Source organism: Seriola lalandi, unplaced genomic scaffold, assembly GCF_002814215.2.
Source record: "Seriola lalandi dorsalis isolate HSWRI2012SDOR001 ecotype SW California unplaced genomic scaffold, Sedor1 jcf7180002054568, whole genome shotgun sequence".
NCBI classification, from domain to species: Eukaryota; Metazoa; Chordata; class Actinopteri; order Carangiformes; family Carangidae; genus Seriola; species Seriola lalandi.
This window is the reverse complement of record NW_019525121.1, coordinates 1-27635: the sequence shown is the minus strand read 5'-3', so window position 1 is coordinate 27635 and position 27635 is coordinate 1. Positions and strand designations below refer to the sequence as shown.

Below are 27635 nucleotides of genomic sequence, written 5' to 3'. Positions count from 1 at the left end.
CCCTCTGCCATTTGATGGTAATGAGACTGCGCAATATCATCATGGGCAGTTAACGTTAAGGAGTGACAGTCGAGTCGATATTAATGTCAGTTTTTTTATATATATTTTGTGAATTCCTGGTATTCTATGCACCTTAGTCCTTCGTTTTAGAGGTAGTTGTTTTTGGAAGCCATGCGGCGAAGTAAGGCAGAAGTGGACCGTTACGTTTCCTCAGTACAGAGTTCCTCTCCCTCACTCAAAGAGGTAAGTTGAACCGGCGGCTAACGTTAGCGTGCTGCTGCCATCATGTCAGCCAGCATGTGTCAGCCTCAACAACCGGTTAAATGAACACTAGCTAACGTTTGAATTGACGGGACGTTAAATAGTTCAGCCTTAATCTCGTGTTCTGTGTAAACTCTGATAACCGTAACCGGTTAGCAGCGCGGACGTTAGCAAACCGGCATGGTAACGCCTCGTCTTGTCCTCCCCTTTATGCCCGGAAAATGCGCGGCAGGGTTGTTACAGCAGAGCTAGCTGATTAGCCCTGCTAGTTAGCAATGACACAGTCAGCTAGTTCGACCACTTGTGTAGTTGATACTAGTTTTATACACTTGGAAAAACATAGCCTTAATGCCAATTTTAACCGGAATACGCGCCATTAATTGATTTATAGTAGCGGCATGAAACTAACTTTATCAGATATTTGCTGTTATTTAGCGAACTGCTGATTAGACTATCTTTAAACAGAAGTTACTGGACTGGTACACAGCTAGCTTAACTTTAATGTTGCATTAAGCAGTGTCTGAATCATTAGATTGTATAGTATTAGTAAGAAGAGTGAAAATGGCTGTGTGGTTTAGTTTGATTGATATCATTATGAAGTAATAATTAGAAGAAACAACTTTATATATACAGCAATTTTCTTAACAAAGTTGCTAAGTGCTTTACTTAAAAAGAAAAACAATGAAATATACAGTTGATGCATGTAAATAAAAACCAACACAGGCATCATAAAATAGCAAAGGTGGCGTGATCAAATATGAAATAATCATAAAGAATGTTTTAGGCAAGGATTTAAAAGATGCTAAAGATATAGTGTGCCTGATCTCAATAGTTTGATCCACAGACTGGGGGTCACCTTTAATTACTAGCTGAGATCTACGAATAACAAGGAGAGAATGATGGCATAAATAAACTTCAATATAAAGTCCTAAAATCACAGTGATTTCATTGTCAGTCTTGATGTAGAGATGGCAAAGTCCAGGTGACTTGGTGACATACTATCAACAACCCAACACAACAAATACTTCTTTTGTCATCAACGAAATCGTTTCAAGTCAAACATCAAAATAAATAAATGATACAAAAATGACTCAAGTCGAAATAAGACCGTTTTCAAAACTAGGGTGCTTACTATATTATCTTAATGTGCAAATGTAAATTATCCCATATCCTGGCAATACAGAATCTAAAGAAATATCTGGCACCAAAAGCAAGTAAAGTCGAGTTGACTCTGTACCATATGGAAAAAAAACACTATAATGGAACAAGTATCCATGTAGGTATTAAACCTCAGCAAGTACAAGTTGACAGGCAACACTAGCTCAAGTCTGGTGGACAAGGAAGGCGAGCAGTAAATCATAAATGAGTTTAATTCCATAGCCATGTTGGCCGAGAAGTTGTTTGCTTTTATTATGTCAGGACAGGGGGTCATTTGTATCTAGGATAAAACCATCCAAAAAGACATCTTGTAAATTGAATTTTAAGCCGTAATGACATTTATTATTATGGCCTCTAACCAGCAAAAGTGAGAGAAAGTTTTTTTGTTTTTTTTAAATTACTCCAAATATTGTCCTTTTACTCATATTCATCTTCAATGTTTTCTTTCCACAGAAGCCAGTCAAAGGATTTTTATTTGCTAAATTGTACTTTGAAGCAAAGGAATATGAACTTGCGAAAAGGTAAGCACACAAGCTTCCCTGTTGTTGAGTGAATGTGTTATTGCTTCAAAGAGATGTCTCTGTTATGTTGACAGTAATTTTGCATGTTTCATGCTCTTCCTAGACATGTATCGGAGTATCTCAAGGTCCAGCAGAGGGATCCGAAAGCACACAAATTCCTTGGACAGCTCTATGAGAAAGAGGGAGACATTGACAAGGCAGTAGGATGTTACAAGGTAGGAAAAACATGTCATTGGGAAAAAAAAAGTGCAAAACAAAGCCTTTCTTTGTGAAAGAATGCATTACAAGATGTGCTTGTGGATGTGTCATCCTAGTGTTTTAAAATTAGGATGATCAAAGTCTGCTGCACACCCTGCTTTTAATGTAATGAATTCCAGGATTTGTTGTTTAAAGTCCAGTTCTTCCTTCCTGTTCACATGTGAAAGTGAAAGGGCATTGAGCAAAATACCAAACGCAAAACTGCTCCCGATGGCCAGGCCAGTCTGTGGTTGTGTGCATGTGGGTGAGTGGGAGTCATTCAGGTTAAAAAATGTTATGCGAGTGCAGTCCATGTACAAGTTGATTCATAAAGTTACAACAGTTCAAATTGAAAATGTGGAATAATATGAAGGAGTACATGGATAACAATGCTCCTTGTTAACTACCCTCATTTTGGTTGGGATTTTATCCAATGCCAATTTACAGCAGGTGGTTTGTAATGGAGGACTCATTCCACAGCCCAATAACCATACATTAACTGGCTTGTGTCAAGGCAGCCAACCCTACAGCATGGATAAAGTCTTAACTCTAGCTTGCATTGCAGCTTATCTGGCTGCCAGCGTCCGATTCTCTAAACATCTTAACTCCTTCAGCTTTCATTTTCTTTTTTGTTTGAATTTAAAGACTGTTAATTAGGGCTGGGTGTTGGTGTAAATTGGTTCCTGTCTATCAGGTTACCCAAAACTCTTTTAGTTCTGCCATTACACCTCATAGAAGGTTTGCAGAGCTGAAGAAATTCAACGACAGAGCTGTGAAGAGATCTATTTTAGTATACAAGGTTAACCTTAATTATTGGCGTACCAACCAAACCGGTATTTGGGGTTTATATTAACACCTGAATAGGGAGGGGAAGTTACGCAGCTCTGAATATACTTTCATTTACTTTCCTGTCGACCTCTTCCATCACATACTATACAGTTTTAGATATGTTTCCTACCTTCTTTGGCATCAGCTATGTGAAATTTGAAAGTTGCAAACACTATGATTGTGTAGGTCATTTATCAGAGTGACCATTTAATGCCCTTTATTTGTTATGTTTTCCGAAATGGTTGTGCATTCATCTCACTCGGACAGACAAATAATAATGGACATGAACATTTTCAGGGTTTTCCTGAGGCTTCTGGAGGGCTGTGGTGTGATGAGAATCAAGTGACATTAGTTGTTTCTTGCATGTAGAGGCAGTCAATGCTTGAATCACAGATTCTCAGCAAAATTGAATGCACCAGTAGTAACAGTTTTTAACAAAGACCCATTCACAGCTGTATTACCATGTTACAAAAATATGACTGACTTTATAAAGGCTACTATATGCTCACTGTGATGCATCACTTCCAGAGGGTCTAAATTGATTTTTATACTGTGCAGAACAGAAATCGGTCTGGAAATGTAGCACATGCTCTTAAAAAATGTTCAGAAGTAATACTTAAAACAGTGTAGTTCGATTCTAACTGATGCGATAAAATATACAAAACTATAGGTATGTTTGTTAACTCATGTTAAGTCGCTTTTTCCCCATACACCTTTATTCAGATGGGACACCCAGCTGGAACCCCACTGTAATCATGCACATCCTGAGCCCATGTGCAAAGTCAGTATTGGGGTTGATTTTCGGTATTGTTGAGCACTATTGGCTATAAACCTTATTCATTTCCAATTTTTTTTATTGCAAGTCATTGTACTCCAGCTGGGTATACCAGATGGGAAAAATGCCCAGCTGAGCTGTTAAAACATGGGGTGAACCACAAAGCAGCATGACCAGGACTGACTATAGTGCAACCTGCTGCTGACAGTTTGCAGCTTAAATAAAACCACCTCCAGACTGTATTAAATTTAAAAAGAAAATGAGACATTTCATTATCATAGTGTGAGAAGGAGGAGGTGTCAAGTTTTTATTGTTATCACAAAGTTAAGAGCCAAAAGAAAAGCAGAGCATATTATGCAGATGGTAGGATTTCTTAAGTAAATAAAATCAAGAAGTAAAATGACATTGAAGTTTACAGCTTTACAGGTTTACAGTGTATGAAACTATCTTCCTTTGACTTGATTCCTCATGTTTATTCATTAGCTTCATAAGCCTTCCCTATCCTTGGCACCCCAACATGTGACTGAGGTATAAATAAAGTAGCAATTCTCCTCATCTTTCTTTCCCACCTCTTTAAAGTTTTGGAAGTATCTTGTCCTTTGGATTGATCACACGTCTGCAAGTTTGTAAAAAAAACTGACCCTAGTATGCCTTCATCTCTGTGTGTGTTCGTAGCGGTCGGTGGACTTGAACCCAGCCCAGAGGGACCTGGTGCTGAAGGTGGCTGAGTTACTGGTCAGTAAGGATGAATGTGACAGCAGAGCAGAGTTCTGGGTGGAGAAAGCGGCAAAGCTTCTGCCAGGAAACCCTGCAATCTTCAACCTGAAGGTGAGGCTTATTTTCTTTTGAATCCCCAGTAAGACCTCTGTTGTACACTGCAGCTTTAAACCATTAAACTCATTTAATATCACTTTGAATTGGATTTGATTTGTACCTCACTCTGTTGCCATTGTCTTAAATTTAAATCGTACTTTTCATGAATAGGACTTTGCTCGCCAGTCCTGTGTAGATCCAAACCAGGAAGGAGGTACATAATAACTAAAAGTGCCAAGGATGCCATAATGATCATCTTTTTGGTTTATCTGTGTTGCTTCTCGCAGGAGCGTCTGTTGAGTCGTCAGGGTCAGCAGGGTTGGAACCGGTTGTTCGACCTTCTCCAGGCTGAGCTTGCAGCAAGGCCAGGCGATACACATGTGAATGTGAAGCTGGTTCAGTTGTTCTGTCAGGACGGCCGACTGGATGAGGCCGTCAAGCATTGCCTGGCTGCTGAGAAAAGGGGCATGCTGAGCCACAGCCTGGACTGGTACACAGTGGTAGTGCGCACACTGCAGGTGAGCATGTACTCAAATTTAGAGGGCCACTAGTTATCGTATATTTGATAGGGTAGGACAAGTATGCTTTTTTTGAAAGCTTCTTAAAATCTAACCTGTTCAACTCAAATAATACTAAAAATCTATGACTTTTTTTTTCAGGAATATCTGGCTCAGCCCAGCGTATCTAGCAATGAAAAGATGTGTCGGCGTCTCCAGAGGGAGCTGCTTTTGGCCCATTGCAGCCTCCTGAGAATCACATTGTCTGAGAGCATCATGCAGCCCAGTCGTGATGCGCTCAGAAGGTATGTCATGTTGAGGTCTTGGGGTGTTGTAAGCATACTCTGTAGACAAGCTGTATCCATGAAATCAAATCTAAACCTAAAGTCCTCTTTACTCTCATTTTTGGATTTTGAAGTAATTTCCCCCAAGACTGTTTTTATATTATATTTATAATATTTTTATATATCCTAGCCTTCTAGTCACAATTCTTTTTTCTTTTTTTTCAATTAAATTTCTATGCTTACAGAAGACATACAAGTTCATGTCTTTCATAGCATTGTGAACATCTGTTTTCTTCTAGGTGACCATTTGTTTTCATTATTCCAATCAAACATAACTGCTGGAAACGCTGCACTCTATATTAAAACTGTGTTTGTGTGTGTGTAGTTTTGACCAAGCTATGCAGACACTGAGCAGCGTTGCAGGCCGCCACACAGATGAGCTTTGTGAGGTGTTTGTGGAGATGAGAGGTCACCTCTACCTGCATGCTGCCACACTGCTGTTGAAGCTGGCACAGGATCGCCAACAGACCTGGAGGGTTGTCATTGACCTGGCTGCACTGTGCTACCTGCTGGCATACCAGGTACTGACATACCAGTTAACACAAATATACCCAGTACTTATCATCTAGCTAACTGCCAGTCAGTTTGTTCTTCCCTTTCCATTTACAGATTTTATTTGGCAGCCACAGCCAGGAGCTATTGAATATAGTCAGCTTTTGACAGTTTGTTGTCCTTCCACCAGGTCCCCAGACCAAAGCCTAAAGTGACCAAAAGAGACCAGTCAGCCCCACCGCTCCTGGAACTGCTGGCCAACGATCGACAGAGTCAGGCTGGACACATGTTGCTCAATCTGAGCACTGATTCATCCACCTTAATCAGAGAGGTCTGTCTGTGTGTTCTGAGTCAGTTTAGTTGAAGCTTACTACCAGGTTTTTAACCAGGAATTAAGTGCTTTATGCCACATAAGGAAATTATAATTAATTATGTTATTATTAATTTAATTTGGCATGGGTAAAATATCTGACACATGGAACTTAGGCTTTATGATTCAGCATGATGCAAACATCTTACCTCTCTGTCACAACTAAAGCAGATACACTATTGCTTTGTCTTTACAGTCCAGCACTAACATTAATAATTTATGCATCATATTCATCATATCAGACATAGACAACACTGACAAAGTGATGTTTTATTTTATATTTTTAGAAACAGACATAATAATTTTATGTTGTCTGTGTGTAGGTGGTGGAGGCATTTGGAAATCGTAGCGGTCAGGACTCTCTGTTTGAACTCCTGTTTGGACCACAGGCCTCCACTGGATCTTCATTTATTGCCAATGATGACATTCGTTCCATTAACACCACGGCTCCAGAGCTCTCTCAGCTTGCCAAATGGGACACTGGTACAAACCTAATAATCTGACTGACTACTAATGTACCATGAAGATTTCTCCAGTTGTTTGTTATTTTCCCATTTCACTTTTATTTTTGACAGCTGTAAGATTTCACTTTTCAGGTACTACAAAACAGTGGCAGAAAAAATGCCATTTTTCTTCACTCCTACATGGTAATAACTGTGGTGCCTCCTCTGTAGGCTCCATCCTACTGCATGGTGGTGACTTGCAGCATCTGAGTTGGTTGGGACTGCAGTGGACTCTCCTGGCTCAAAGACCAGCCCTACGGGACTGGTTAGCACAGCTCTTTCCTAGGCTTACCCTGGAAACTTCCAAATTGGACACAAATGCACCAGAGTCCATCTGCCTGCTGGATCTGGAGGTAAGCGGAGCCATGTGGGCTGCCTTTTCAGATTAACATAAATTATTAACGAAAGCAACAGTCCACACTGGCTATAAACGAGAAGCACGCAAGCCTTACCTGCATGACTTCAACATATGTCTTTGCTAATAAAAAATGAAAGGTTTGCTTAGCCAACTGATCTGTTTTTTGCCTACTGCCATCTAAATCCAACCATTTACGCCTTTGCTGTTCCTTTTGGGGTTTTTTTGTTTTTATTTATTTTTAGGGCTGGAGCAATAAAGGGTGCGAGGACCCTATTGTAATTTTTTATTGTTGTTAAAATTGATTCTGAAATCTGTGGTTTCCTGCACTTCTTTCAAAATGTAAACATGTCTCTGTCTCCTGTCTTGTTTTTTCCCTCCAGGTTTTTTTACAAGGTGTGGTGTTCTGTAGTCACTGCCAGCTCCAGGAGACGGCAAAGATCAGCAGCGGAATGAACCAGCAGCAACATCAGCAGCTCTATGAACCTCGCTGCCTCCCCCTTCCTCTACTTCGCCTCTTGACCACTGACAGACAGAGGGAGTGGTGGGATGCCATCTATAGCCTCATTCACAAACGAGCAGCGTGAGTCTGAGAACTCCTGAGATCCAGATTGGATAAGGCACTCGAAGACAAAAAGTCACCAGTAACCTGGGTTAAAACTGAACATATAGTATATCTGCCTAAGTATAAGCTGTTATAAATGATTATATCAACCACATCTGACATAATGGATATGATCAACTACCTTTATTTACTTAAACAAATTACATTGTTTAAAGCACATTGTTTGCAGAATATCTAACAATACAAGACCAGTTATTTCAATGTTGTGTTGTGGTTTTATGTGTGTAAAACCATGTATGCCTTGGACCATGAGCAGTTTCAGAAAATATTCTGATAATAAAGGCAAATCAGATCAAAATCTGATATTGAGATGGCAGCGTTGAGTGCATTATGCAAGTACAGAATAATTTTGTAGTCTGCCTGTCAAATAGTTTTTATCTCACTCTCTGAATGTTGTCAATCCTGCAAAATTTAAATAGTGATGGTGCCAGTAATGAAGTTAATGTATTTAAACGCTAAATATTAACTTAATTTAAATGTCAGTATGGCTGTTAGCTGTCAGGCTATTTCTCTATAGACCTTAATCAGTTGCTAATTGATATTGCCTCAACATTTTCCCCAAAACACTTACATTGAAGCTCTTTGTGTCACTGTTAAAAAATATTTAGACACTAGGTCAAACATGAAGCAGAGTATTTGAGTGTCTAGCAGTTTCATAAGTGACATGAACAGGCCAAAACAGGGTACTCACTCATTTTAGTGTAATTATACAGTATTTAAACAGTGCTTTTGATGCTTGTCTTCTTGCAGCCCTAGCATGTCAGCCAAGCTACGGATGATTGTGCAGCATGGACTGAGCACTCTGAGGGCCAGAGAGAAACATGGGCTTCAACCAGCACTGGCCATCCACTGGGCACAGTGTCTCAGCCAGACGGTACACACACATGCACACATTTTTGTTTGTTTTGTGTTTTTTTTTTTTTTTTTTTTTTTTTTTTTTTTTTTGACAGATTTCGTGTACTGATATAGTTGTTTGATTGTAGTTAGAATATATGAGCAAGACTCTTTTGTGTGCCTTTATAAATGGATAAGTAGTAAACCAAACTCAAAATCACTAAAAACACTGTACTTGCTAACTTAAATTGTGATTGACAAGTAAATCTACAGATTACTGTATTAAGAGTTCTTCCCCTGCCTTTACACTATGAATGCTACTTGACTGCAGTGGGAGAAAAGCATCAGTTATGTGGGTGGCAGTCATGCACACACAGACATTCAGCACAGACAGAAAAACACCACTTAGATAACACAGCACCTTGCCAGATACTGCGCAGGGACACACATGCCTTTACACCTGCTCCTTTCTGTCACTCACTCTACAACTGCTAAATGTGATCAACTTTAAGTTGTCGAAACGGCCACATATGCTGCCTCTCTGACTGTGCATTTGTTTAGTGTAGAATTTGCAACTGAAGAAACTACTGCATGCACTGTTTTTCTTACCTTGTTAATATTATCTGCCCTGCATTAAGCTAATGTGGCTGGCTCACCTCCCCCGTCATCTGGTTGTGTTTGTATGTTTAATAACCCAGGGTGATGGAGTGAACTCGTACTACGACCAGAAGGAGTACATCGGCCGCAGTGTCCACTACTGGAAAGTTGTCCTCCCACTGTTGGAAAGGATCAAAAACAGACGCAGTATACCTGAACCCCTCGACCCCCTCTTCATACACTTTCCCTCCAAAGACATACAGGTTAATATTGTGCTCATGGTTTCTTTTTATTATAAGACAGTTTGGATATAGGTTGGGTGGCTGCACCTTGTCCACTCTTTCCTGAGACAGTCTAGTCTTGAGTCTAAAGATGTGAAGGTTTTTCGCTTTGCCTGCAAATAACATCATCTTTGAATCTCTGGCATAAGAATAGCTATTAGATTCAGTCTTTTAGGTTTTCATGAATTATGAACACGAGTGCTGTGCTGTATGAGTGTGTTTCTTTTCTTGGTTTGGAATTCATTTAATGAATGACCTTTGTTTTTTTTTTTACTTAAGAACTGGTCACACAATTTTTTTATGTTGACATTTTTCAATCAGTCAGTAGTCCTGTAGGTCAGATGGTAGAGCATGATAGATGTTAGAGTTTGCGGTTTGATCCGGTTTGCGGTTTGATCCGGTTTGTATCTGTCCCTGTTCAGATTTCATCTGTGAAGGGTTATGAAGAGGAATTCAAGATAGCATATGCGACTCTCCTTGACATTGAAGGCAGGACAGAAGAGGCCATCGCTACCTTGGAAACCATCAATAACATGTCATCCGTCTGGCATTTGGCTCAGGTAAGTCATTGGCTTCTACACAACATAAATGAGATAAGTTAGTTATTTTTTGTATTTATGTATGTATTCACTCACTCACTCACTAACTCAGTTTTAGGTTTACTCGATCAGCTCCCATTGATGGCAACTAGTGGCTCCAAAGTCCCTTAAAAAGCAGGAATAATAAATTATGTAATAAAATAATGTCTTATTAAGAATAGATGACATTTTATGAGCTTAGACCTAATAAAAATGCATCATGGGAGTTGTGTTAGCACCAGACCTATATTACAGATGTAGATGTGCTTATTCTAACTCAACATTTTTCATAGTAATGAAAACTGTGAATATGGTTTTGTTTGTATTGCAGCACATTTTGATGATTGATGCCAATAGTAGTATGAAATGGCAAAGTAGGAGCAGTTACAAAATTATGGGGTTGTGTGAGGTACTCATAAATAGTCGTTACATTACTCACAGTAGATTCTTTCCAGCGCGCAGTTTGAAAGCACACCGGGAGCACAGGACCTCGAGAAAAAAAAACGTGTTATAGAGACTTTTAAAAACACCCACCGAAACAGTCCAGTATCCATTTAAATATACACTTCATATAGAATATTTTCAGCAGTTTATCTTTGCGTCAAAACAGCACTTTCCTTTTGACATTTTTCAACCGCTGAACTACCCCCACTCCTATTTGTTGATGATTCCCAAAAATTCACCTGGATCAGTCTGCTAATGTGATATCAGATTGGTGTATTTTCAATATGGAAGCTGGTTCTTCTGACACCTGTCCATGTTCATGTTCAATTTTTTTTTTATGATGTGCTCTGTTTCCTTGGCAGATCTACCAGCGGCTGTCAGAGGAGGCCAGCAATGGGGTTGAGGAGACCCAAGACAGGTGCATCACGTTCCTGAGAAAGTTCAGGACCTACTTGTCTAAGATCTACAATGCCAATGCTGATGACATTGACAAGGTAATTTTTTGAACCTTCAAAATATCAAAGACAAAATTAGCGACTTAAAATTTCACAATTCATGTTTAATGACATACTATTTGTTTTTGTGTTTGTGTTGAGTTAGCATGATGGACACTGGTTATACTTGTAAATGTGAACTCTGCAGCAGAATAACCTATGTTTTGTGTCCCAGCTGCCTGTGTCCATGGAGGAAGTTGTGGACCTCCTGAATGACGTGAACCAGCAGTTGGGGGAGAGTGGGGAGGCCATGGATGAAGACGAGGAGAAAGAAGAGGATTGTCGAAGAAGACCAGCCCACTCTAGCCCTGCTCATCCCACAGAAACCAGTGCCACCATATCCCACATCAAGTTTTCCACTCCCTCTCCTAACAAAAGCTTGGTCTCTCCTTCCAAAAGATTGGTAGGTTCACATTGTTGATTATCAAGACCACTTAAGGCTTCTTTGTGTCTTTTTAAATTTTAAATGTTTCCTTGTAGTTATCCTAGAGATTTTGATTCAAAACACAATTAGTAATTTTCTTATAATTTCTTTACCTTGTCATTCAGATTTCTCCCAAGACACCACCTCATTGGGTGGAGGACCAGAAAAGTCTCCTTCAGATGCTGTGTCAGCAAGTTGAAGCCCTCAAGGTCAGGATTAGAGATTAAACATCTTTTTTTAAATTTGATTTCACACAACCCCACATGTGATTCCATTTAGAAGTAATAGGTGATCACTAACATTACTTAAGTTTAAAAGCAAAACCCGAAGCCAGTAGAGTGGTGAGTATGGTATGCTGTTAGCCATAGTTGGGTGCATTATGCTGAATTTATCATGAAACATGGAAGAAGGAGTTTGCAGCAACAGTAAATCAGAAATCAGGGAAGCTGCTTATGGGAATGTGAAAGTATATTTAGAAAACAGGAGAAATTGCACATAATGATCTGATTCTTATGATAACCTGTTTCCCTGCAGTCGAGGAAAACAAAAACCCCAGGAACTGTGTGACAGACATTCATTAAAATGAGAATGTCACAGTATAAAATGTTGATTTTCTACATGGATTGATGCCAAATCACCATTGTATGTAAATTTTTAGATTTTGGTTTAAATGTTTTGTATAGATGTGTTAAGTTGTTTCTCATTAAGCTCCTTGTTTTGCAGAATGAAGTTCATGATCTGAGGCACAACTCTTCAGGGAACGCAGGCTCTCCTCATCATAAGATGTATGGGGAAAGCTACGGGGCTGAGGGCCTACAGGAGCCTTTTACCCCAGTCCAGTCCTACCACGGTGCCCCTTTAACAGGTAAACACACCACATAGAACCAAAGCATGTCTAAATATTAATTCTATATTTTTCTCTACAAGTATTGGACAGACTTTGCTTGTAAAATTAACATCTTCATATATATAATTTGTCCTTCTTTAAGTTGCCACCACAGGCCCTTCTGTGTACTACAACCAATCTCCAGCTTACAACTCTCAGTATCTCCTGCGCACAGCAGCAAATGTAACCCCCACCAAGGTAATCATCATCTAACATTGGTTTACATTAATAAACTTGCTTGGAGTACACAGAGTAACATTTGATTTTCATTCTTCTCTCTTTACACAGGGCCCAATGTATAGTATGAACCGTATGCCACCTCAGCAGCATATGTATGCCTACCAGCAGCCCACTCACACACCTCCACTGCAAACAGCCCCAACCTGCATTTACCCTCCTCAAGAGCAAGTCTTTGGTGCCCCTCTGCGATTTGAATCGCCAGCCACAAGCCTTCTTTCTCCATATAGTGAAGAATATTATGGCCAGAGTGTAACCCAACAAACCACTAACCCTCCTCTACCTGAGCCTGGCTACTTCACCAAGCCATCTGTTGTCCCTGTTCAGCCACCAAAGAGCATAGAAGGAAAGCCAGTGGACTTTGGGAAGCTGTCTTTCAGTCAGCAGGCACCTGCTGAAGTCCCCAAAGTGCCTAGTTTTGGAGCAGGGGCAGTTGCCCAGTCAACACCTTCAGCTGCTTTTAAATTCAACTCCAACTTTAAATCCAATGATGGAGATTTCACTTTCTCAGCTTCTCAGGCCAAGCACAGTGAAAGTCTCCTTGGTCTTCTTACGTCAGACATTCCCACTAAAACAGATACTGTTCCAGAGAAGCCTTCTACTCAGGAGCAGCCTCCCAGCCAAACAAGCATTTTCACCTTTGGCACTAAAAGTGCTACTAGCTTTTCATTTGTTGATTCTGCACAGAACACTGGCACTGGAAGTCTCTTTGGAAATGTGGACCAGCCATTTAAATTTGGGGATGTTACCAAGCCAGTATTTGGGTTACCCAATTATGCAGCAGAAGAAGAAAGGGCAGCAGAAAGTGACAATGACAGCACTCATGTTGAAGAGGATGAGGATGGCCCTCATTTTGAACCCATTGTACCTCTTCCCGATAAAGTAGATGTGAAAACGGGTGAGGAAGAGGAGGAGGAGATGTTTTGCAACAGGGCAAAGCTATATCGATTTGACACAGAGACAAAAGAGTGGAAGGAGCGGGGTATTGGCAATGTCAAAATCCTAAAACACAGCACTAAAGGGAAGGTCCGCCTCTTAATGAGAAGGGAACAGGTCCTTAAGATCTGTGCCAACCACTACATCACTGTTGATATGCTACTGAAACCGAATGCTGGCTCTGACAAATCCTGGGTCTGGAATGCCATTGATTATGCAGATGAAGAGCCTAAGACAGAGCAACTGGCCATCCGCTTTAAAACAGTAGATGAGGCATCGCTTTTCAAAGCTAAGTTTGAGGAAGCCCAGAAAATTGTACTCAAATCGCCAGAAGTGCATGATCAACAGGAGAAGAAAGAGGAAAGCTTAAAAGATTCAGAGTCACTGGCAGCCCAGTTTGCACTCAAAGAAGGGGAATGGGACTGCACTGTGTGCTGTGTAAGAAATAAACCCACAGATATGCGGTGTGTTGCATGTCAAAGTGTCAATCCCAATTCTTCATCTAAACAAGACATTCAGGCTTCTGCTGAAACCAAAGCCAGTCCCTTTACATTCAAATTTGGGACTGATTCATCAAAACCCAGTAGTTCTGGCTCTACATTTACTGGATTTGGTGCTTTTGGTGCTTCTATACCATCTTCATTTACATTTGGGACTGGCACCTCAAAACCTGCTGATACAGTAACCAGTGCATTTGCATCTGGCTTTGGAAAGAAGCCAGGGCAGTGGGACTGTGACACATGTTCTCTGAGAAATGAGGGCTCTGCAGACAGTTGTGTTTCTTGTAAAGCTGTTAAAGCCTCAGCTAAAACAACTGCCACAGCACAAACCACACCAGCTGTAGATGCACCTGCAACGCAGCCCTCTATATCTGCTGTTGACTCTGGGTTTGGTGCCCAGTTTAGCAAGAAGCCTGGACAATGGGACTGTGATGTATGCGAAGTAAGAAATGAAGCCTCTTCTGACAAATGTGTTGCCTGTAATAGCCCCAACCCTGCTGCTAAGTCAACAGAGGGGGCTCCAGTATCATCAAATCTGACAGCAATTTCAGGATTTGGGGCTGATTTTGCAAAGAAGGATGAGTGGAACTGCAAAGCCTGCCTGGTCAGAAATGATGCATCAGCTGCTGAATGTGTTTCCTGCCACGCCCCAAATGAGGCACCCTCTTTAGAAGCCATGTTTGCCAAGAAAGATGGAGAATGGGATTGTGACACATGTCTGGTGAGAAACAATGCTTCTGCCAGTAAGTGTTTGGCTTGTCAGACACCAAATCCCAATGCTAAAAGCACAACCAGCACTGCTCCCTCAGCCTCCACCTTCAGCTTTACCTTTGGAACCAAGAGTTCATCAAGTCAGCCTGCTGGAACTGGATTCACAATGCCTTTTGGAACTGGCAGCACTTTTCAGTTTGGTCAAAACAAAGATAAAAGCGCAGCTTCTTCTTTCAAGTTTGAAGCTCCTCAGTCTGGATCTAGTACCACAAGTGCTTCAGGCTTCTCATTCTCAATGCCCATTCCATCCAGTGGCTTCAAGTTTGGCATTCAGGACACTGGTAAAGAAACCCCCTCAACTGATAATCCAACACCTCCATCAGGGTCAGCCTCCAGTTTTCTTAAAAGCATAGCAGAGAAACACAATGAGAAAGAAAATGAGTTTACTTCCTCAGTGGATCAAACGGAGCAAGATCAAAATCCATTAATTTCTGGAAAAACCGATACATTCAGTTTTGCTGACCTGGCAAAGTCGTCTGGAGCAGACTTCCAGTTTGGCCAGAAAGACCCCGATTTCAAAGGTTTCTCTGGGGCCGGTGAGCAGGTGTTTTCATCATTCCAGGCAACCCCCACAAAGGCAGATGCCTCAAATGAACTGGAGGATGACGGCATGTATAAAACGGAGGAAAATGACGATATCCAGTTTGAACCAGTGGTTCAGATGCCGGAGAAGGTGGACCTGGTGACAGGGGAGGAGGATGAACAAGTTCTTTATTCTCAGCGTGTCAAACTTTTCAGATTTGACTCCAGCACCAGTCAGTGGAAAGAGCGTGGTGTGGGAACCCTCAAATTCCTGAAAAACAACAGTAATGGCAGGCTCAGGGTGCTGATGAGAAGAGAGCAGGTTCTGAAGGTGTGCGCCAACCACTGGATCACCACCACCATGAATCTTAAGCCCTTGGCAGGCTCGGATAAAGCGTGGATCTGGATGGCCAATGACTTTTCTGATGGAGATGCTAATCTTGAACAGCTGGCTGCTAAGTTTAAAAGCTCAGAGCTTGCTGAGGAGTTTAAAGAGAAGTTTGAAGAGTGTCAGAGACTTCTTTTGGACATTCCCCTACAAACCCCCCACAAGCTGGTTGACACAGGTAGAACGGCACATCTCATTCAGAAAGCAGAGGAAATGAAGTCTGGTTTGAAAGACCTGAAATTCTTTTTGACTGATGAGAAAACAAAGATCAAAGAAGATGAAAACCAGGCAGATGTTACAACATCCAGCAACGTGTCAAGTCTCGTAATCAAGGCTCACAGTGAAACCACTGGCCCCACCTTGGAGTGGGATAACTATGACCTACGAGAAGAAGCGTTAGATGATACTGCTGACTCATCAGTCTATGCCTCTCCCATCGCCAGTAGCCCCTTGAGAAAGAACCTTTTCCGCTTTGGAGAATCTACAGGTGGGTTCAGCTTCAGTTTTCAACCTGGCATTAGCCCATCTAAGTCTCCTGCTAAGCTTAACCAGAGCAGAGCCTCAGTGGGTACTGATGACGAGCAAGATGTAACCCAGGATGAGGAGAGGGATGGCCAGTACTTTGAACCTGTGGTCCCCTTGCCTGATCTGGTGGAGATTTCTACAGGAGAGGAAAATGAACAGGTAGTCTTCAGTCATAGGGCCAAACTGTATCGCTACGACAAAGAACTGGGTCAGTGGAAGGAGAGGGGTATCGGAGACCTCAAGATCTTGCAGAATTATGACACCAAACGAGTGAGGTTGATAATGAGAAGAGACCAGGTACTTAAGATCTGTGCCAACCATTGGATCACAGCAACCATGAAGCTTGAACCTATGAAAGGTGCTGAGAAGGCCTGGGTCTGGAGTGCCATGGACTTTGCTGAAGTAGGAGAGGCTAATATTGAGCAGTTAGCTGTGAGATTCAAACTGCAGGATACTGCAAATACATTCAAACAGGTCTTTGAGGAGGCTAAGGTTGCACAAGGGAAAGATGAACTTATGAACCCAGTGACATCTGGAGTTGTCACATCCCAAGACAGTGGAGCTGCAGGATCTGCAAAGACTGCTACAGCTGTATGTGGGAAGGCAGCCATTGCTGTTCTGGAAGAGACCACAAAGGAACGTACAGAGCTTTCCCCTGACAGTCAGCCATGTGCACCTGGGTCTCCTGGTCCAGCCAACACCTCAAAGACAGTGGTGTCTCCCCCTAAGTTTGTCTTTGGCACTGATAGCCTTCAGAAGATTTTTGGCACTCCTAAATCTCACTCTGAGACAGAGGAATCTGCATCTGGTTCGAAAGCCAAAGATTCTGGACGACCTGCCAAGGCTTCACTTGCAGCACCTGCGTTCAAAATCCCAGAGAAAGGTAAAAAAGAAACACATCTTAATACAGTATATGTGAAATATTTGTCTGATTTTCTGTTTTTGAATGAGTATCATGACTGTTTTGTTCATTTTATTTTTACTTCATTGTCTTGTTCCATCTGCATCTCATTGCTCCATCATCTTAGTTGACCCAGCCAAAACCCTCCTCAGTTTTTACTAGGACAGAAATTGGAAAATTGGATTAAAATCTGATTTCTCATTTCATCCACATGTAGCCACTTTCTATGCTGTATATTGTTTAATTTACTCAAGATATCCCTGTATCTTTAGTAAACATGAATACAGTAAATGATCTACAGCAGGTTTTTGGTTCTGCACATACTGTATGTTGCATACCCATAGATTGTCTAGTACCAATACTTAGAACACATTTTTTATATATTTCAGTCAGCACACGGTCATAGTATTTAACATTTTTATTTGAACACTTTTGGCCTTGTTTTCTGATTATGATACCAACCTCACAATTAGTTTCTCTTCGCCCAACAACCCATCATCCCTTAGGGCTGGATTTTAGGCTTTTCAAAGATAACCCAATGGCTTTTTGGACCAGCACATCAACCACCCAATTTGAACCCCCAGGTACTCTAATCACTGCAGTGTGTGTTAACACTTCTCAGCTGTCACCTGGCTGGCCCTTACTACTAGAGAGAAATAACCTGGATGCACGGAGTGGAAAAACCAGTGGAGCTAATGTTTTGCATGTCCAGTGTGTGGAGGTGCAGTTTTTAATATACAAAGAATTTTAGTAATTTATAATAATACATCATATCATATAATCTAAGATATTATAGATATATAATATTATATATATATATATTATAATAAGAGTCTCACACAGGAGGAAGTTATACAAAATGACAAAATGTGGTGTTTTGATTTTCTGATTTTTCTTCATTGTCGAAGAAGTGAGTGATGCATAATGTCATAAAAGGCAGTTAATTAAAATGAGTTTAAAACTGTGACTAAATTTAAAGCTATATTATCTTAGTGTTCCTCCTTTAGATTTAGTTCAATAAAAGAAGATCCATTTTATCTTAGGTGAGTTGTAATTCAGTATTATCATAAATGATTCTTTCATATGACTCCTTATAAACTTAGCAGTTTGTCATTGTGGTTCACAGCTCCCATGTCTAAATGAAATTAAGTGAAATTTGACCAAAAACTGTTAGTTCGAGATCTTATATTGTCGTTAGAGTTTTCCTCTAGTAAACTTTCAATTTATCTTCACAGTGTTTCTCCTGCTAACCAAAGAGCAAATATCAAATTATGTTTGGTTAGACTTTCTCTTATCTGAGTCTTGAATCTCGATCTGAAGGGCAGTCATAAGATCTCATACTATGCTTGAGTTCATAGGGGTGTAAAGGTTTTTCTGTGATGCTAAAATTGGGTTGGGTATGGAAATGTGATAATGTAATGATGAACATAGTTAAATTTGGTAATTACTAATGACCAGTTGATTAAACAATAGACAGAATCAAACTTGAGTTTTGACTCCCAACAGCAGGCACGTCAGTTAAAGTTAATGTCTATTGAAAAGTGAGCTGAGAAGATTCCACACAGAGCGTTCCCTCAGAGAGGAATGCACTGTGCAAACGTCACACACTCCATTTTTAGTGCAGGATGTGTAGCAACAGTGTGAAATGCAATTCCCTGTCCAGTCTGGCTTCTGCCAGTTATGTGCAAAGGCCAATTAGAGTTAAAGCTGTGGTATTTATGCGGTTTAATTTTACAATATCATGTGTCCAACAAGTGGTGTAGTCCATCAAATAGAATGAAAAACACAGAGACATGCATACAGAAATGTTCTCTTAATACAAGTTGTCTCACACATTTGTAAATCAAATGCATGCCGTTCCTTTTTGCTGTGCATGACTTTTTTGTGTGTGTGGAACTAACACCTGCGGTTATATAGGGAATGAAGCAGATTCATCTGTTCTAAGCAGTTCCTTACCTGCCTGTCTATGTACTGTTCTACTTGTGTGTCATAGGGCCCCCTCAGGCAGAAGGAGGTGGTGCAGGGTTGGAGGAGGACTCCGAAGTGGAGATTGTGTATGTCAGGGAACCCACTGCTGAACAGGCAGCTTTAGCCAGGAAACTTCTGCTGCCATTCACTTTCTTCTGCTACCAGAATGAACCAGGCTACTCCAGTGATGATCAAACTGATGGTAACTAACATACAAAACAAGAATAAGAAAATACAACAAGAGTATAAAAGAGTGACTCATAACTTTTTTAATTTGAATTTTTGCAAAATTTCTTTTAATATTTTGCATAGATAGTATAGTCACCTTTCATTAATTTACTGTCAGCTCATTCATGAACAGAAATATAGTCTTAATCCCCTTAGAGTGGTAGAAAAGCTCTTTAGTGCTTTTGCAATGTGCTGTTTTATTGAAGCAAGCTCACCTTGCTTTATGCCTACGTGACTACGGTAAATACATTCCATATAACCATCACGAAATTTGAATATAGGAAAAATAAATGTAAATCACTCTTGTTCCAATGTCCAAGTCTGTAGGAGTGAAGTGGGAACAATGGAATCGACATATCTTCTCTCTTGGCAAACATGATTACAGATGTAATTTACGCTAAATACTTGAATTTGTTTTGATTTCCAGATGAGGACTACGAGTCAGCAGTAAAAGCCTTGAATGGAAAGCTCTACCCTGATCCTCTTGAGAAAAAGGATGCAGCATGTGGTGATGGTATGTATGTTACATCATGTCACACAGTGATACTCTATTATGTCCAATAGCTCAACCTCACTTATTCATCAAGTACCATTGCTTTGATTCAGTGTGCCATTCTCTAGCCCTAAACTTGTGTATACTGCATTCAGAGCCAGACTGCCAGGTGGTGTGGGAGAAGAAGCCAACGCCGGAGGAGGAGGAGAAGGCCAAAAGCCTCCAGCTTCCACCCACCTTCTTCTGCGGCCTGAGCACCACAGACAGCGACACAGACCACGACAAGCCTGAAGACTTTGAGACAGAAGTCCGCAAGGCACAGCAAGACCTGGTAACAGATACAGCATTTAGAAAAGCACTGAATAATAATTGAAGGCAAATAGACATACAAGCAGACTGAATCTAAATACTAGGGATGTCCCAATAGTTTTTTGGCCCTGATCCAAGTCCTTTAATACTGGGTATCTGCCAAAACCAAGTTTGAACTGAGACTTATGCTCTGCGCTTATTGAACACTGAAGATCATGGTTAAAAAATATAAAGTTCATAAGCTTAAATTATTGATATGATATGAATGAAAGTTGATTTGGAAGAATACTACTCTGACCGTGATGTCTCACTTTAAAAAAAAAAAAAAAAAAAAATCACAAGTGAACCCAGTTTTTTTTTCAGTGGTGTTGCAGAGTGGAGGTTCTTTCCTCAAAAGCTATTTTTGATGAGAACTGACAGTGTTGTGCAGAGAGCTCACAAACCGACAACAGCCAAGTTTAATTTAGGACTGTCATCAACTTGCTAACAGAATCAACATTAATTAGTAACAGCTGATCCGGCGTACTGCTGGCGACATTTGTATTTATGTTTGTGTATTTCTCCAACCTCAGTGTCTGAACTGAGACTCATTCACCGCTGCACCCAAATAATTACATTCACACTGGCTAATTTTCTCTGGCTTATGAAGCAGGATGCTGGCTGTCCTAAAGAAGAGGAGCTACAACACTAGCAGGCTGCCCAGATCAGCCCTGATACCGATCCTTAGGATATGCTTGGGACATTTCTACTAAACACAATAGATGACACAGTATTCATGCATGTGGTAGATTCAAAAACACAACTGTTTCTCCTCCATCAATGTGATGGCCAGGTTATATTTATATTTTGTTAATGTAGCATTTATAGCACAATTATGGTATCAATATTTGTTATTGTCAAAAATGTATTTGTTGCGGTGAAGGTAATGCGAGTTTCATTCCTAAATTTGTATTAGGATGCCCAGTTAAACGAAGCTGGAACGGCCTCCACCACTGAACCCTCAGAGGAGCTGCTGCCAGTCCCATCATCCAGCAGCACAGACACCGCAGGCAGCATATCTGCACCTGAGGAGCAGACCTCAGACCAGCCAACAGAGACTCAGAGTGAAGCTCCTAGCAGCAGCTCTCCCATTGACCTGTCAACGAAGAAGAGCTCAGAGCCAGATTCCAACGGTGGGACTGCAGCTTCTACTGTTTCTTCTACTACAACCAGTCAAGGTATAGACCATTTCCTGTTCCTCACTGTAGATGTAAGACCACTGACGGTCTACCCGTTGAGTGTGGAACTGTACTGGTTTGTTCAATTTGAGATACAATCTTCTAAGTCAAAATATTCCTGCCAGCTTTAGAAACAAACAACCATCTTCACAAGATTTATCAATGATGTATTACATGTAATCATTGATTAACTGGTGTGTTGATCTGTTCACCGGCTCATGAGTATATGTATCTGTGGAAGCACTTAGTCCAGTTGACTCCCTTCCCCAAACTTAACAGTGGGAAAGGATGAATTATTAGCATCACTACAGGCCTAACAGCCCAAACCTGTCTGAAGTTAAGAAGCTCTGACATTCACGTTATCAATTTAACAGCATCCCTGTTTGTATATTATGAAATTCAGTTCTGTTCAGCTCAAATGTTGTTACCCCATTTAAGTTTTCTATACTGTTCAAAGGTAGTGTAAAGTGAAAAGTCCAAAAATCAAATCGAAACTAATTTGTCTCTCAGAACTTTTTTCTTTTCCTTCAAACCCATTAATCATGGATGTATCAATATTGTTAATGTAATAACATCACACTTACTGGAGCCATTTTTATGATGAGTACTTGCTTTTGATATGGTGTTCATTGCATTACATTGTGTCATTGGTACGTTTTAAGCAAAAAAAAATCAAAACTTCCTCTACCACTGAGTATCATCTTTGACTTCAAGTTATGTTTATGGCAGGGTTATTGCTTCACATAACTTTACACTGTTCATGATGCTGTGTCCAACCCAGTGTCTGCGGCAGTTGTGCAAACAAAGAGAAGATGTGAAATAAACTGCATTAAGTTAAGTACTTAATTATAACTTTGTTCCTCCCACCACAGACTCCTCCTTTGGCTTCAACTCATTTGGTGGCTTCTCCTTTGCTGACTTGGCCAAAAACACAGAGGGATTTGCATTTGGAAACCAAGGTTGGCTTTTCTTTACAACAACTGTCTTGCCATGTCTCTATTGGTCTCTACTAAGGTATGATCACAGCAAGATTATATTTCACTACATATTTATTGTTTTCTCTTTCATGTAGACTCCAACTTCTCGTGGGCAAACGCTGGAGCAACAGTGTTTGGGCCCGCAGTGTCCTCAGCACCAAAAAACAACGGTGATGAAGAGGGCAGCGATGAAGAGGATGCCCCTAATAATGTGGATATTCACTTTGAGCCAATAGTGTCACTACCAGAGGTAGCTTACTCTGCTGAGCTCCAATTTTTTTTTTATAATACATTAAATTAAAAGTTTAGTGAATGCTGACCACAGCTCATCGTGTTGTCTCTCTCTCAGGTGGAGACAAAGTCTGGGGAGGAGGATGAGGAAATCCTGTTTAAGGAGCGTGCCAAGCTGTACCGATGGGACCGGGACCTCGGCCAGTGGAAGGAGCGTGGCATCGGTGACCTCAAGATCCTCTTCCACCCAACCAAACATTTCTACCGAATCCTGATGAGAAGAGAGCAGGTGCTGAGGGTTTGTGCCAACCACACCATCTCACAGGCGATGGAGCTCAAACCCATGAATGCCTCAGCTAATGCACTGCTGTGGACCGCCACCGACTACTCAGGTACACACACAGTGTTGATATGAAGTGAGTTTCTGCACCACATTAGTCTGTTCTTGGTTTCAGACTCCTCCTCTGTTTTTCCAGACGGCGACGGCGTAGTGGAGCAGCTGGCAGCAAAGTTCAAAACCCCTGAGATCGCCGAAACCTTCAAGAAGACCTTCTGTGAGTGTCAGAGCCGAATGGGCCCAGCCGGCAGCGACGACTCATGTATCTTCTCACCACAGATGTCTAGAGTTCAAGAGCACTCCAGAGACAGTAATCCACAGGTGTTCCTCAAAGTGTCAGCTGATGGCCAGACACTAGGAACTATCACCATAGAGCTTTTCTCCCATATTGTCCCCAAGACGGCAGAGAACTTCAGGGCTCTCTGCACCGGAGAGAAAGGCTTTGGACTGCGGGAGTCCGTCTTCCACAGAGTCATACCAGCCTTCATGTGTCAGGTGAGGAGATGACTTCAGTTTCACTAATAATTACAATGTGAAACTTGCTCACTGGTGTTTACTGTACATGCTTGTAATAATGGCACTCGTATATTTGACTACAGTGTTTAATCTTCACCTGGCAAAACAAATTCCAGCAGATATTATTGTTACCTTAGAGCTGTATTTGAATGGATGCGATTAATCTACTTGGGTCAATGCCTCAAATATTGCACATCATGGACTGGCATCTTAAAATGATATTCACGTGTGGTGTCACTACTAACCTCAGTGTACAATTATGCAGCGAGGAAGAACAGCATAACAGATATATAATTGAAGCACACGCATCTGTAATACTTCGTGATCCAAGTTGTTAAAATAATTATTTTACTAATACAGAATATTGTTTTTATAATTCTATCAAATCATTACTGTATATCACAGAGGAAATTTTTCAGTAATAGATCTCTATGTAACACTACTAACAAGTTCTCCAATGGTCTTGTAGGGCGGTGACATCACAAACAGTGACGGCACAGGAGGAAAGTCCATCTATGGCAGCAAGTTTGAGGACGAGAACTTTGATGTTCGGCACACAGGTCCAGGTATTCTGTCAATGGCCAATCGTGGGCGCGACACCAACAACTCACAGTTCTTCATCACCCTGAAGAAAGCCGAACACCTGGACTTCAAACACGTGGCTTTCGGTTGGGTTCGGGATGGCATGGATGTGGTGCAACAGATGGGAGAGCTGGGCACCAAGGGAGGCACGCCTACGAAGAAGCTGGTCATCACAGAATGTGGGCAGCTGTAGCTTTTTAAATGTTAACATCAAGATTCACAGCTTGGTTGAGGTTATAAAGTCAAGGTCAGAGAGGCCTTTGGATAATGATCCCTGTGCAGTGCATAGCCTCCTGCTCCATAGTGATTAGGCATCTGAGAATTAAACACCATCATAGGACTACTGGCCAAGACCTTTCATCTTAGAAACTTGACTCCAATAACCTGGGATTAGAAATTATTTTTCTTTATAAATTATTATTTCACAAATGGGAATGATGGTGTAGTACTACGCGGGGGAGGAGGCACTTGGAGCAAACATAATATATTGTTGCTCTGTTGCACTTGCATCTTTAGTCTGTCAATAAATTCCCATTTGTTTATTTTGTGTGTATAATTGTACATGGACTACTTTTTTAATGTCTATTTTTGTTTTACTGTCTTGCATGTGTTCAGTTTGAACGTGCTGGTCCTCTTCATAAGCTCCACTTGGGTATTTTTTCCCTTTTTGATGAAGTCTTAACTATAACTGAAAAGTGAGGTTGTTATTTGAGAGCACCTGTTGGTTTGTAACTGTGCCCCTGCCTTCTCTCCAAATGCTGCCGCTGTGTACTTCTGACATTAGGGCTCCCCCAGTGATTTTTCTTTGTGCAGATGGATTTCACAATGTTCGGATAATTGGGCTTCATATTTGACCACATGAACTTCAGTCATCTCACTGTGTTGTCCTGTGGACACAGGGTGGCTGGACGATCACATTACATCTGGTTTGGATTTTACAAAGGCGACACATTATCATTTGAGATGATCACTATTAAAATAAAAATGGTGCTTGTACCAAAATAGTATGATGATAAAGGACAAATAAAGTTGCTTTACAAGTACCAGATGTTTGTTGATTGAAAGATTTTCTTTGAAATGTTCCATGTTTATCTTTGCTTTGTACATCAGACTGTTACGGAAACATCTACACAAGATCTGCATGAGTCTGATTTTATGTTACAGTCTACATGTCAATACTTATATCCTAATCACAGGCTGTTCTCTTAGTGTGGGCATGTGTTAACAGTTCAAGCAGAGTCATTTTCATTCTTAAATTGTTTCAATTGGCCATTACAGTATTTTTAGCATCAGTATATTCAATCTTAAAGGTGCTATATGTAAGTATTTTAGTTCAAAACATTCAAAAATTAACATCTTTCGACGGGATCACATCAGCCATGATGTCTGTAAACATTAATACTCAGTCATTACTACATTATTACAGAGTACTTTACTTATGGGTCAGACTACACCCGTCTTCCAACTCGGCCTTCATTTGATGTCAACTATACACCCGTAAAGGTTTGTGACTGTATTTTGCATGGATGTGAAACCATCACAGTGACAATTTGTCCACAGACATGAACGCCTGCCAAAGAATTCAAGATAGCCTCTGTAGTGGTTCCTGCTACAGTAGATGTCTCCAGGACATTTTGCCATGATCAGCACACACACACACACTGACAGGGTGAAAGAAGCCATGTTTTTGCGGCTGGTAATTATCAATGGAATGAAGAAACAAGTCTTGACATCATGTCAATGAAATACAAGTCCTGCCCAAGACATAAGCTAACTAAGTATCTGCTTGGGGCCACTGGTTGACCGCCAACAGCACCATGACATTTTTTTATGCCTTACAATAATATTATATTTTTATGCCTTAGTATACTATGACGTTTTTATGCCTTACTATACTATGCCGTTTTTATTCCTACTATACTATGACGCATTTATGCTTCAATGACGTTTTTATGCCTTACTATACTATGATGTTTTTATGCCTACTATAATATGACATTTTTATGCCTTAGTATACTATGACGTCTTTATGCCTACTATATTATGATGTTTTTAGGCCTCACTATACTATGATGCATTTACGCCTTACTATACTATGACGTTTTTATGATATCTTTATGCCTTACTATACTATCACGTAATTTATGCCTAACTATACTATGTCGATTTAATGCCTTACTATACCATGACGTGTCAGGCCTTACTATGCTATGACGTTTTTATGCTTACTATACTATGAAGTTTTTATGCCTTAGTATACTATGACGTTTTTATGCCTTAGTATACTATGACGTTTTTACGCCTTACTATACTATGACGTTTTTATGCCTTAGTATACTATGACGTTTTTACGCCTCACTATAATATGACATTTTTATGCCTTAGTATACTATGACGTTTTTATGCCTTACTATACTATGACGTTTTTATGCCTTAGTATACTATGATGTTTTAACGCCTTACTATAATATGACATTTTTATGCCTTAGTATACTATGACGTTTTTATGCCTTATTATACTATGACGTTTTTATACTTTCATATATTATGACATTTTTATGCCTTAGTATACTATGACGTTTTTATGCCTTACTATACTATGACGTTTTGATGCCTAATATACTTTGACGTTTTTACGCCTTAGTATACTGTGACGTTTTTACGCCTTACTATACTATGCCGTTTTTATTCCTACTATACTATGACGCATTTATGCTTCAATGACATTTTTATGCCTTAGTATACTATGATGTTTTTATGCCTTACTATACTATGACGTTTTTATGCCTACTATACTATGACGTTTTTATGCCTACTATACTATGACGTTTTTATGCCTTACTATACTATGACGTTTTTACGCCTTACTATACTATGAAATTTTTATGCCTTACTATACTATGAAATTTTTATGCCTTAGTATACTATGACGTTTTTACGCCTTACTATACTATGACGTTTTTATGCCTACTATACTATGACATTTTTATGCCTTACTATACTATGACATTTTTATGCCTTAGTATACTATGACGTTTTTACGCCTTACTATACTATGACGTTTTTATGCCTACTATACTATGACATTTTTATGCCTTAGTATACTATGACGTTTTTATGCCTACTATACTATGACATTTTTATGCCTTAGTATACTATGACGTTTTTATGCCTACTATACTATGACGCATTTATGCTTCAATGACATTTTTATGCCTTAGTATACTATGACGTTTTTATGCCTTACTATAGTATGACATTTTTATGCCTTAGTATACATGACGTTTTTATGCCTTACTATACTATGACGTTTTTATGCCTTATTATACTATGACGTTTTTATACCTTACTATATTATGACGTTTTTATGCCTTACTATACTATGACATTTTTATGCCTTCTATACTATGACGTTTTTATGCCTTAGTATACTATGACGTTTTTATGCCTACTATACTATGACATTTTTATGCCTTAGTATACATGACGTTTTTATGCCTTACTATACTATGACGTTTTTAATGCCTAATATACTATCACATTTTTATGCCTTACTATACTATGACGTTTTTATGCCTTACTATACTATGACATTTTTATGCCTTAGTATACTATGACGTTTTTATGCCTTACTATACTATGACGTTTTTATGCCTTACTATACTATGACATTTTTATGC

At 40.1% G+C, this 27635-nt stretch overlaps 1 protein-coding gene across 2 annotated transcripts; it reads left to right on the top strand.

Moving 5' to 3' along the window:
• The first annotated feature begins 26 nt into the window (after positions 1-26).
• Positions 27-24998, top strand: ranbp2 (RAN binding protein 2). Of its 2 annotated transcripts, XM_023416674.2 has the most exons (30): positions 27-243; positions 1873-1940; positions 2044-2155; positions 4456-4608; positions 4881-5111; positions 5253-5395; positions 5760-5955; positions 6117-6257; positions 6620-6779; positions 6971-7152; positions 7538-7737; positions 8530-8653; positions 9312-9473; positions 9914-10051; positions 10876-11007; positions 11183-11410; positions 11557-11640; positions 12155-12296; positions 12421-12515; positions 12606-17079; positions 17604-17681; positions 19091-19267; positions 19721-19807; positions 19942-20117; positions 21051-21312; positions 22185-22271; positions 22385-22539; positions 22639-22912; positions 22997-23352; positions 23843-24998. In XM_023416674.2, exons 1-30 carry the CDS (start codon positions 172-174, stop codon positions 24146-24148), a joined length of 9195 nt encoding a protein of 3064 aa, XP_023272442.1. In that variant the 5' UTR covers positions 27-171; the 3' UTR covers positions 24149-24998. The 2 variants fall into 2 exon arrangements, with proteins under 2 accessions (XP_023272442.1, XP_023272443.1); XM_023416675.2 differs by lacking the exon at positions 17604-17681.
• The last annotated feature ends 2637 nt before the right edge of the window (positions 24999-27635 follow it).